General features: G+C 37.3%; 1 protein-coding gene across 2 annotated transcripts in view; it reads right to left on the bottom strand.

Moving 5' to 3' along the window:
• Mccc1 (Methylcrotonoyl-CoA carboxylase 1) overlaps positions 1–13,506 on the bottom strand; it is a 126,793-nt gene that overhangs the window by 21,985 nt on the left and 91,302 nt on the right. For both annotated transcript variants that reach the window (XM_090414195.1, XM_090414197.1), the window contains exons 13-14: positions 9,464–9,541; positions 2,812–2,999 (exon numbers count right to left, since the gene is read on the bottom strand). In XM_090414195.1, coding sequence (XP_090270321.1) covers positions 2,812–2,999; positions 9,464–9,541 — 266 coding nt within the window. The remainder of the gene's footprint in view (positions 1–2,811; positions 3,000–9,463; positions 9,542–13,506) is intronic.

Below are 13,506 nucleotides of genomic sequence, written 5' to 3'. Positions count from 1 at the left end.
CCTCCATCTTCCTCTCCTGTGCCTTGGTTATAGGCCACGTCTCCGCACCATGGAGCATCGCCAGCCTAACTACCATTTTATAGATTCCTTTCCTTTTATAACTCACTCTCTTGTCGCACAGGACCGCGCTCATCTTCCTCCAATTCATCCAACCGCAAGTTATTCGGTGCTGTATATTTCCTCATCCAGGTCACCATTCCTCTCGACAACCGACCCAAGGTACTTTAATTTCTTCCCTGAAATTAGCCTTTCACCCTGGAGTCGTATGATGATATCCTCGTCACTCCCCGTTGACATATATTCTGTCTTCACCCGGTTAATTCTCATGCTGCTCTCCTCCAATGCCTTTCTCCACTCTTCCAGGGTATTTTCAAGCTTCTCTTGGGATGATTCGCATAGAACAATGTCATTTGCAAACAGCATGCTCCATGGTGCCTCCTTCTTGACATCCTCCACTAGTACATCCATGACCAGGTCAAAGAGGTAGGGGCTCAGAGCTGACCCTTGGTGTAGCCCTATGACAATAGGGAACCCTTCTGTCATGCAGACACTAGACCTGACCTGAGTTTCTGTTCCCTCATACATCTCCTTCACCAACCTCACATACTTCTCCGACACCCCCTTCTTCCTCATACACCTCCATACCTCCTGCCTGGCCACTCTGTCGTATGCCTTTTCCAGGTCTATAAACACCATGTGCAGATCCACTTGCATCCCTCTATATTTCTCCATCAATCGCCTTAGCGCAAATATTGCATCCGTTGTCCCTCTTCCTGGCATAAATCCAAACTGCTCCTCACCAATTTTCGTTTCCTGCCGTAACCTTGCTTCAATTACTCTTTCCCATATTTTTTAATGTGTGTGACATCAGCTTGATTCCTCTATAGTTGCCACAGTCTTGAACATCTCCTCTTCCTTTGTAGATTGGGACGAGAATACTTTTCCTCCATTCCTCTGGTATCTTTTCTTGTTGGGCTATTTTACACATCAGATCCCATAACATATCCACGCCCTCACTGCCCAAACTTTTCCGCACTTCCCCAGGTATCTGGTCTGCTCCCACAGCCTTTCCATTCTTCATTTTTCTCAGTACCCAAACCACTTCCTCTCTACTTATGTTTTGCACCGGTCTCTCATTTACCTCTCCATCCTCACACCTCTCTCTTGGATTCCCCTCATTTAGTAGTTTTCGGAAATATTCTTTCCATCTTCCTCTGATTTTGTCCTCGTCTTGTAATACTACTCCTGAGGCATCCTTTATCTGCTTGACTGATGTTATGTCTTTCGAGGCCTTATCTCTGGCTTTCGCTATTCTCAACAACTGAGCTTCGCCACGATTTCTCTCCAGTTCTTCATAAACCTCATCAACTGCCTCACTTTCGCCCTTGCCACAGCTCTCTTTGCATTTTTCTTTGCTAATCTATATGCCTCCTTGTCGGCTCTAGTTCCAGTCATGTCCCATTTTTTCTTTGCCTCTTTCTTTTCCTTGATCTCCAACTGCACCTCCTCATTCCACGACCATGCTTCCTTATCCTCAGGTGGTCCCTTTCCTGATGTTATACCAAGCACCTCTTCTCCAATTTTTCTAATATTCCGACTATTAACATCCCACCATTCTTCCACATCCTCTGGTAACTTCATTTCTTTCAATACCTCTTCTTTAAACTTATTCCTTGTTCCTTCCTCTTCCAATTTCCACCACTTTATTCTCCTCTGTACCCACCACTTCCGCCTATTCTTCTTTTCCCCTTTTATATCACAGCCTACCACAACCAACCTGTGCTGTGCTGCTACACTTTCTCCATTAATCACTTTACAGTTTTTCACCTCCTTCAGATGTTTCCTACGGCATATAATATAGTCAATCTGACTCATTCTATCCCCGCTCTTATAGGTTATCAGATGCCCATGCCCAACTCTCTTCTTGAACCACGTGTTAGCTATAGCCAGCTCGAAGGCCACAGCATATTCTATTTTTTTACCTTCTTCATTTCTTTCACCACTACTCCAACCTCCATGTACCCTTTCTTCACCACTTCGTTGCCTTCCTACATGCCCGTTCAGATCTGCTCCGACGATCACTCTCTCACCATCAGGGATTCCCATTACTACTTGGTCAAGTTTTCTCCAGAATGTCTCTTTCTCCTCATCATCACAACCTACTTGCGGGGCACTGCCACACACTATAGTAGCCACACTGACTCCCATCTCAAGCTTAACGCTCATAATCCGATCATTCTTCCGGCACACCTCGTAGACTCCACTCTTTAGCTCCTTATCGATGATAATTCCAACTCCGTTTCTTCCCTTCTCATTCACACCGCTATAAACACAGTTTATATCCCTCCGCCAGCTCCTTTGCTTTATTGCCTTTCCACCTTGTCTCCTGCACGGACAAGATCTTCAGCTTCCTTCTTCTCATCATGTCCACTATCTCTCTACTCTTCCCATTCATCGTACCCACATTCAGTGACCCGATTCTTACTTTACACACACTCTCTTTCTGTTGGACTCACTTTTTTAGCTGAACCCGTCCTTGGTTCAGTAGCCCTAGCCCACTTCTCACAGTCCTCGGGCAACAGAACTGCGCGTCGCTTACGGGGGACGCCCTAGCCATGATCCTTTCTCTGTTATCTAACAGTTCAGAGTATTTGACTAAACATATACAAATCATTTTATGCATATGTAAGAAAACATTTTGTTTATTATTAAAATCCTTTTAAACTTAAATGCTTGACTTTAATTATCTTTGTTTAATAGTTTCATTTAACTTTGTTAAATGTTCAAATATTATTAATGATTTTTTTTTACCTGGGTCAACAAATGAATAGCATCCTTTATTAAAACAATCTTGCTTGCAGAAGTACAATCATTTACTGTGCAGACCAGCCGTAAAGTTCCATTATTATACTGCAGTTCACCTGTTACTTCATAAGTCTTGCCTTCAACAGTCATTCTATAACTACCATCCATATTATATGAGACTTGCACACAGTATTCTAAAACAAGAAAAAAGCAGAGGATAAACAATTTAATAGAAAATTACATACAATAAATAAAATATTATATAAGATGTTAATTTGTTTGTCCAATTTCAATAAATTTTATATCAATTTCTAGTTTGATATATTTGCTTTTCCAAGTTCAAATAAAAAAAAATAATAATTAATTCAATTTTAAATGGGCTTTATATGGACTTTTTCAAGGTAGGAGGTTTTCCTTCAAGAAACTTAGGGTTTTCATCCTACATATAGGCAAATTGCCCACAACAAAATTTACAGACAAAAAAATACTACTGCTGGTGATGGTGAACAGTAGATGCTGCGAGTTGATGGTAGTGGTATCATCATGCAGTTGGAGGATTAAAGAGGATGATGAAAACAGCAAGATAAGCATACTGCAGTAGAGGGCCTTCCCACAATGAGTCCTTAGACTCCTAGGAGGTGTACCATAATAGTAACAAATCAGTTTAATATAACTGCAATAAGCCATGTCATAACTGAAGGGAAACTTTACTGTCATAAACTCTTAAGAAACTTAACAAGGATTACCCATTTGTGTAAATGTGATTTTTTTAAATTCCTCCCATTCAATGATAAGCTTTTGTACATTTAATACTGCGAATGAAGCATAGTTAAGTAATCCAGGAGCCCTATTTTGGAGAATAAATGTAGAACTTTTTAAAATCACTTCAGGCATCCAATAAGAAGAATGCAGTCTCACATCAAGCGATGAAAATTATCTCTCACCTAAAGATCTTCACGAACATTCATGCTACTGGACTGAAACTCAAAAGCTGTTTATTGGAGTAGATACACGATCCTTCTGGGCAACAAATGATATCTGAATTGTATTTGAAACAAAACACAATGCACACATGGTTAGAAGAAATATTTAAATAAAAAACATAAAAAAAAACTGAAATGAAGTGCCTAAGAGCCTCAATTCTCTGGCAAAGTAAGTCAATCATGTAAAGGATATTATATACCCATTTCTAGTCAAATTCAAAACTTTCTCGAGAACTTACAACAATATAACCTTTGGCACAGGGATTGCCTTGGTAAGTGTTACTTAAAAGATGTGAGCTCAGCACACAAGCTCACGAATTCGCCTTTTATTAGCGCATTTAGGTGTCACAGACCCGACAGCTGTTTTGAACTGCTGGTTCTCATCAGAGACCACAGAGAAATCTGAATAAGGCAAAAATCTCTCTAACTGTAGAAATCATCTCATGTCAGAAAGTTATATTTTTCATAAGTGAACTCTCAATAGGTGTGTACATAAATTACTGAAATAAAGAGTCTAAGGTCTTCTTTCTAACAAAGTAAGTTAATTGTATAAAGGATATCATATATCCATTTCTATTTCTAGCCTTTATCATAAACTCTCAGGAAAGTTCTGAATCTGGCTAGAAATAGAAATGGATATATATTATCCTTTACACTATTAAAAAAAATAATTTTAGCAAATAAAAAAATATAATACCAAATATTCAACTTAAGAAATACCTTACATCAAGAGTGTCTGTTCTGTGGGTAGCTCACAATTTTAACATGACCCTTGACAACATGTCAAGAAATTTATCTAAAAACATTTATATAAAATCAAGCTATCACACTTACTAACTTATTTTGCTGATGTTGGAAGTTTTTTCCACTTGGTTAGACTATAAATTATATATTTAGTTTAATTCCTTTATCCAAGTGTAAGCAAACAAAGTTTGCACCTGAAGTATCTTCAGGACTGGAAAAATTTGCAGCAAAGGTGGAATAAGTTCTCATTACTTTCCTTAGTATCCCATGATGCAAAGCACATTTCCTTGCAGACATTGTAGGCAGACTTGCATGATTTTATTATTAAAATCATGTCTGCAAGTGATACCAAGGTTGAAGCGCTGGATTAGAGAAAGATGTTGAAAGTTTTTTCGACTTGGTTAAACTTATAAATTATATATTTAGTTTAATCCTTTATCTAGGACTGGGCCACGAATTGCCCCAGTCTTGAAGATACTTCAGGCACAAACTTCGTGTACTTACACTTGGATAAAGGATTAAACTAAATATGTAATTTATAGTCTAACCAAGTGGAAAAAACTTCCAACATCTTTCTCTAATCCAGAGTAATTTAATAATAAGGTGTGACACCTTTTGGCAACTGGCATATGGAAATATGAGTTCTGCATTGCTTCAACTTTGGTATCACCTCTGGGTCTGGCTCCCATTGAAGAGACATCAATAAAGGTCGAAACCAGTCTACAAGGAGATACATTTGCATTATGGGATACTAAGGAAAGTGATGAGAACTTAGTCCATCTTTGCCACAAGTTTCCCCAGTCCTGAAGATACTTCAGGAGCAAACTTTGTTTGCTTACACTTAGATAAAGGATTAAACTAAATATATAATTTATTTTGCTGAGTCAATCAGAAGTCAGTACTATCAAATCAAAAACTCAAGTCTGGCAACAAGAAACCCTCTATTTTGGTGCTTGCAAAATATGTATATGGAAGTAGTTGAAAAACACTCTTACCCATTACAACTAAGAATTTGGAAAAGATGTGCTGATGATCTTTTCGCGATACAGAGTTATGGTCAAGACACACTTCAAGGGTTCTTAAATCATCTGAACAACTAACATTCAAAATTCAAGTTCAAGACAGAATTATAGGACTGATGTCCAGTAAGGGAAGAGAACCAATGGTTCTCTTCCCTTACTGGACATCAGACTTTCTCAGTCTCTTTGGGCAGGTTGGAGATTACAATATGCAGAAAACCAACCCACACTCACAGATATTTACATGCTCAATCGCATCATTATCAACCCCAAAAAAAGCTAGGGATCATATTACTATTGGGAGCCTGTCTTGTTAACAATGATGATGAAATAAATTAAAACTGTATAAGTCAAAACTATACAAGTGTTATTAAACTTTGATTCCATTCACAGCCATGCTATGAAATTGATAACAGCAAAATAAAGGATTTCTCTCTCACACGCCAGTTCTATTATAATAAACATGACAAAAATTTCTCAAGAATTACAAAATCCAAACCACATTTATAACTAACTAAACAACAATATTTTCTTCATCCAGCAAAACTAAAACAAGCAGCATGAAGTACCCAGGTGTACAGTATCTTTGGTACAATTGCTATATTATAAACAAGTGGAAAATTCTATAGAATGGCACAGACAAACCGGGAGGCATAGGGCTAACCACTTTATCCTCGATATGGTAGTGGTTAAGTGTAGAAAAATCCTCGACACCACAAGGTAAAAGAGGAGGGAAGGAAGAAGATATATATACACATAGTGTGTCCACGGTTGTGAGAACCCTAGCTGACACATTGCCAAGAAGAGTCAATTTATCTTGAAGGGGAGAAAGGAATAAGGTGATGTATGAATTCATCACCAACATGCGAAATCATGTGCTTAATACATAAAATTTTCCAACTGTTATACAAGCAATAGTTACCACTTTAAAAATTTGAATTTTCATAAAAGAAAAGCTAATTTTCAGACATGTAATAATAAACACCCATCCCATAAAACACATTGATTACTCAATTATCGGAATGGATTAGCCTTCTGCCATGCGCAGAAGTGTCGAAGGGGTCTCGTATCTGTGGTCAGACAGTATATATACGCTATCAACCAATAATTGTCGGGACACCCCTGTTATTTGAAGTTATAGAACATTCCATGTATGTTAAGAACATAAAAAACCAGTGTACAGATAGTAGGAAGCAGTATTTTATCATAGTAGCTGAATACAGGTGGTATAGTAAAAATGTGAACTCAGTGACTTCAAGAGAGATGTCATTGTGGGCTGTTGAATTGGTGGCACATCCATACATGCCACTGCTGCTCAATTGGAGCATCCAAAATCAACAGTTGGCGATGTGATCAATGAATGGAGACGTTCTGATCACTAGTGCAGAAAAACACCCAGGGCATCTGCACAAAAATGACTGACAGAAACAGGAGGGTGTTAAAACGGGTAGCATGCAAAAACCAGCTACAATTGGCACAGACCATCCGTGATAAGTTTCAGAATGCCAGTAATATCATGGTGAGCTAATACTGTGCTCACCATGAAAAGAACTTCATTTACTGGGTTTCCATGGAAAAGCAGCAGCACACAAGCTGAACATCACAACAAACAAGGAAGCTCATCTAGCCTGGTGCAAAGAGCATGTGAACTGGACAATTGGCTAGTGGAAAACAGTACTCTGAGCGATGAATCAAGGTTCACCTGTTTCCAGTCTGATGGCAGGGTGTGAAGGCACCCTGGTGAATGCTTGTTACCACAGTGTGTTGTACCCACAGTAAAGTTTGGTGGCAGAGGAGTAGTGGTGTGGGGTGCATTCAGCTGGTTTTGAGTGGGACCACTGGTCGTTGTCTGTGGTTCAATGAAGGCAGTTCAGTACCTTGATATTCTGGATAATCAGGTGCTGCCTACACTGGGGAGTTTTTATGGAACAGACTCATGTTACTATCAAGATGATAATACCCTATGCCACAAAACTGCAGCTGTTATGGAATGATATGAAGAGATGGGTGTTAAATGACATCCCAGGCCTGTGCGGAGTCCTGACCTCAACATCACTGAACAACTGTGGGACGAATTGAAGTGGCGATTGAGGTCCAGAGCAGCATATCATCGATCTGTCACTGAACCTAGTGCTGGTTTGGAGGAATGGAGAACAATTCCACCCGATATCTGCCATCCATTGATGGAAAGCCTCCCTGAAAGGGTGCAGGAGGTGATCAAAGCCAAAGGTGGACATACCCAATATTAGGGTTCACCTGCTGGCATCAATTGTAAATTGCTAAAGTGTTCAGACAATTATTGGTAGATATATATATACATATATATACACATATACACACACCCACAAAGTTAAGAAAATGATAGCAAAAGCATTAGTATCCGAGTCCTGAATTGTCAGGACTGAATTCTCTTCTAATATTCTTGTTGTTCAACTGATGATATTTAGAGCTAAAAAAAAAAACTTATTAATGAATATCCTAGGAGCTTCTGGAGCATGTTGGCTAGTCATGATCTATGGAGGAGTAGGTGGAAGATACGGTTGAACAGTGACAGATAAAAGCCATCATGTTTTAAAGTAGGATAATTGATGATGGAATGATATGAAGATACAAGTGTCATCAAAGATGGATTCTTGCATCAATCCTATGATTAGTGAAGGAATAGTCAGCCAGATCTGATTTTGGAGAGTGTAGATGCTTTGATGCTTTTTGCATTCTTTTTGCCTGATTAAGACAGTTCTTCATGTTTCTGATATAGGGAATATAAAAGACTTGAACATTTTCTACCAATGTTCTTGTCATTTTCATTTTAACCACAAATAAAATGAAGATCATAATATCTGAAGAAAAATGAAGGTGTATTATCTTGTTTGTATTCTGAGCAAGAACACAAATGGAAGAAAAGTTGTCAAAAGGAATAAGATCAAGAGAACTTAAAGATCTTTCTTAATTTGTCTTTCTTTCTTAAATATTTCATGCAAGAATTTGAACAATGCATTCCAAATACTGTCAGTATCCATCTTTCCATCTAAATGTTTGGAAGATATTAATAATGTTTTCACCATTTAGAAGTCAGCCATATACAAATTAAAAATCTTCCTCCAAAAGATTAACTCCATACATCATAGAATCCAATTTATATTGGAAGCTAAAAATGACAGAGCTCATCTTATTTAAAATAACCAATCCAAATCTTCCCATATTTAAAATGCTTAAGCCACTAAAAATAGGAGCATGAGCTAAAGTGATATTGTTGAATGGGTGTGAATGGAAATATATTTAAACTTGAAAAAATTTACACCTGCATAAAGTTTAAATCCTCTACTCTAACACTGTCATAGTGGAGGATTTGAACTTGCACGAAATATGACATATGAAAAAGAATAAAATCCCAAAATGGTGACTGATTATAACATCATTTTTTTTAATTTAAGTGTTTCTAAAAGTTCAGCTAATGAAAAAAAAAGTTAGTTATCGTGTAATGTTTATTGGAAGTTAAAAAGGAAAGCTAACTAAAAACTCTTGATAGGCAGCTTATATTTAAATTATATTTATGTTAATTTTATTCAGTATAAATTTGAATAAAATTAACATAAATATAATTTAAATATAAGCTGCCTATCAAGAGTTTTTAGTTAGCTTTCCTTTTTGGCATGCTGTAGGTTTTGCAGCTTCATGTGAATTTAGATCAATATCACTCAATAACTCATTCAGGAAGCATATGTGTGCATGCACACACACACACACACACATGTACACTTCCTGAATGGGTCAGATACACAATCAATTTTTATAAATCTTCATAGAAGTTAATAAAAATTACTTATTCTAATTCTATATATAAAAAGTCCCATAAAAGAATCAAAATAAACTTTATGCTATATATATATAGCATATATTTTTATAACTCACCTTTATTTTCATTGAGTAAATTTATTTTTCGATCACACAGAGTGTTTATTCTCATTCCACTTAATAGCCTGAGAGGATCTAAATACACAAATAATAATATATGGTAACTTTATCATGGAAAATTATTCTAACAATCCAACTGCCTTATAGGGATATGGGATACTAAGCAATATATAAAAATTATGATAGAAGTTATCTTTATAATATGTAGAACCTTTAGAAATGTGAAATCTTCAATTAAGAATGCATACTTGTGGAACTACAAACCTGATGATTAAGACATACACAGGAGGCAGCTTGGAGCCATGCCATGGCTTATGGAACTGCAAGGAAAGGATGTTAGTAAGGCAAGAAAAATGATCAAAGAGCAGTTGATGAATCAGTATTAGAATGAATAGCTAGGGTCAGAAGGATAAAACAAATCAGGTGGGAGTAAAATGGATAAATAAAGTTATTAAGAAGAAGCTGCAAAAGAAGAAAATATTATGGATGGTATAAAAGGGGGAAGGTGATTGGCAGGTTCAGGAATGGCATACACATACAACATAACTAACATGATGAGGAATGCAAAACCAGACTATTTGAAGTAAAATACCTGAGTAAGCCAAAGAAAATCCCATAGAGTTCTTTCATTATGTGCCAAGCAAAAACAAGAATACATTTAATGAACACTGATGGTAGGGAAGTGACAAAACAGAAGAAATAGTTTAATTACCGAGTGATTAATTTGTGAGTATATATTATTCAGGTGGCGATACCACAGTGAAAAATGTGGCAAGTATCAAAACGAGAATAGAGGAAGATGAATTCGAAGTGTATAGGATATTAAATCTTAATGAAAGACATGCGGCTACCAAAGTATCAGCCTTTGTCTTACAGGACAATGCAAGAGAAATAGCAGTGCCCATAACCAGAGAATAAGTGTTATCACACTGGAAGAGTACCAAAGCAGTGGAAAGAGGTCAAAATAGTTCCATTACATAAAGGAGGTGTAATGGGTGATGTTTTTTATTTTTCTTTATTTTTGTGTTATTCTGTATCTATTTGGCAGTATCTCATATATATCTCTTTATATCGTACCCGTTGTTTAATTCTTTTTCTTCTCTATTTTTGAATGCATTCCTACCTTCCGAAATCTATATTCCTTTCATCTGAGAGCAATGGAAATATTTATTTAGATTTTTGACTGCGCCATCCATGCCTCGATATGGTGCAAGAAATATAGCACTTCCAGTAGGTCACTAAATCTTTCACAACAAAATTACTTTATCATCCCCAAGTTATCAATTTGCTTTGCAGTCTTGACCCTTTTCTCACTTACTATTTATACCAATGCTTCCCACTAAAGTTTGATTTTATTTAGGATCAATGCATTGAAATTAAAAATAAGATCAGGCAAAAACTTTGCTTAAATGCAACATAGGATTTAATAGTCAACAAATAGGCATATATTTTATACTAGAAGACAGGGGATGATACTCTGTAATTCTCAAAAAAACTCTAACACAAACATGCATATATCTCTACTTCAATTAATACAAGGCACACATCATGTTATCTATCTATCTAGCTTAAAGAAATATCATCAACAAAACTTCTCAATACCTGAATAATCAGCATTAAGGACATGTTACGATCAATATAACAATTTGTAAAGTTAGTTAAGAAAAACCATACATGATTATATACAGGTGTTAGATTAAATCATAACCCAAAATATTTCCTAGGAATTAGCTATACTCATTCTTAGATGCAATCCTCAAATTCCAAACAGAACAAGTCTCTAAAAGATACTCAGGCTATTAATGTCCCTTTTACATGAATTTCTCAATTCATTGACCTATCCTTATAGCATCACACAGTCTAAATAAAACAATGTTTTAACTCACATGGGCTGTCTTCTGTTAGGCTGCATTCTCCAATTCCGCAGGCTGCGACTTCCTATGTTTCCTTTTCTTCGTCTTGGGTTTTGGATCTTTCTTCTTTCAGGTCCTTGGATTACCGGCAATTCATCAGGTTGGCTTGCGGGATGTGGGTGACGATGCATTGGCGTGTTAACATACTGGCGAAGGGTCACAAATTGTTAGGGCTTTAAAGGACTTAGATAAGTGGAACGGCTCACGGACAAGTTCGGCTGTTCATCCCCTTGGTCATCTATGCTTCTGGGCTAATGACGGCTTGCGGCATTTTTCTCCCTCTAACCACCAGCTTCCTCCTCGACACGTCACGGCTTCACTCTAAGGCTTTCTCTCACATCGTCTCCTTGTATGCTCGTTTCTCCTCTCTGTGTAAAAAAACTCCCGTCCATAGAAGTCCCGTCTTATATTCCATCAGTTCCAAAACCCTGATTTCAGTTTTCTAAATCCCATGCACTCCTTGCATGCACTTATGCGAACCCCTTACGTTATCATATGATTCCTGGTTCTGGAACTTTCGACAAGCCCTTTCTTCTCTGTCTTCATGTTCTAATCTGATTAAGTTGGCCAGCGGAACATTCGTTTGAATCTTGCTACCCCCTTTTTGCATTGACCTTGAGGTCACTTAGGGTTGAAGTTGTAAACAAAATTTCAAACAGCTTTCCAAATGTAGAGCGTTTCCCTTAGCCTTGACAATTTTACATCTTTTGTTCAAAGAGATAGCTAATTCCCGTTGGGCTATATACAGGGTGTTCGGGATAAATTTGACATATTTATAATTAATTATATTTTTCCGTAAGTTACATGTATTAACACACACTTCTCTTCATTTAAAAGTTTGGACCCTTCTTCATTCATATACAAGATGTCAGAAAGGATGGATAGCTGGAACCCACCTGAATCATGGAAGAGAATAACTTGTATCATGATGATTCGTGCCCGCCATCAAAATAAGGATATTACGACTGCTGCCCAATGCTCCCTGAATACAGTAAAAACAATCAGGCATGAACTAGAGACTTGCAATGGTGACTACGAGGATGTAGCAAGAAGAAAGATCCCTAGCAGACGATCTGATTGCGTTCGTACAGCAGAATTCCTCGCAAATCTGCAGGAACAGGTGTTGAAGAACCCTGGCATTGGAATTCGGGCTTTGTTCTTGGAGTTGCTAACTGTAGTCAAGCCCTGGATAACAAGGGTAGCCAATGGTAGGCCGTATGTATGGCAGCAGGATTCGGCCCCTTGCCACACCTCTGGGAAAAGTCAAAAATGGTTGTCTGAAAATTTCTACGACTTCACCAGTCCAAATGTTTGGCCTCCAAACTCCCCAGACCTTAACCCCATGGATTATTTTGTATGGGGCGCAGTTGAAAAAGACACCAATCGCACTTCCAGTAATACAAAAGCCCAGTTAATGGATAAAATTAAAACAGTTTTTGCGGCCCTTCCCAGGGAGACTGTAGCATCAGCTTGTTCGAGGTTCCGAAGCAGAATTGAAGCTGTGATCGATGCTAATGGTGGTTATTTTGAGTAAATCTTGTTGATAGTATTGTAATTAACTCTGCCTGTAATGTTGTTTTGTCAATTCATTAAATTTAATAGATACAAAGAAGATTTTCTTTTTCCTTACGAAACTGTCAAATTTATCCCGAACACCCTGTACATGCTACATACAATACTAAATATTAAGAGAAAAGATTATTTACAGGCGTTCTGGATTCTGCCTATCTGTAAAAACTTGATGCGTTCGTTATACAAAATTTATTCTTGCTGCATCGAATTTTTACAGAGTCACAGGTAGAAAATTAATAGACCAATCAATATCTTGGAGTAGGGGGGGGAGTTAAAGTATTGAAAAAGTTGGTCAATGACAATATTCAAAAATGTGCATAAAAAATATGATACTCTATGGCAGGCAGCATGGTTTTGTGAAAGAAAGATCCTGTCATAGTAATTTACACACTTGACAGCAAAGATGACTTTACAAAGACATCTGGCAGAATACCACATGGAACTTTGATATATATGTTGAGGCTGATCAACAGACATTAGAATAGTATATGGTGGAGCTATTAATTCCTCTTTATAAGGCTTTGATATCATGACATCTAGACTGTACCCAAATTT

This window comes from Typopeltis vanoorti, chromosome 24 (genome assembly GCF_054136105.1).
Source record: "Typopeltis vanoorti isolate ZY-2024b chromosome 24, IOZ_Tvanoo_1.0, whole genome shotgun sequence".
NCBI classification, from domain to species: domain Eukaryota; kingdom Metazoa; phylum Arthropoda; class Arachnida; order Uropygi; family Thelyphonidae; genus Typopeltis; species Typopeltis vanoorti.
This window is presented reverse-complemented; position numbering and strand designations above follow the sequence as displayed.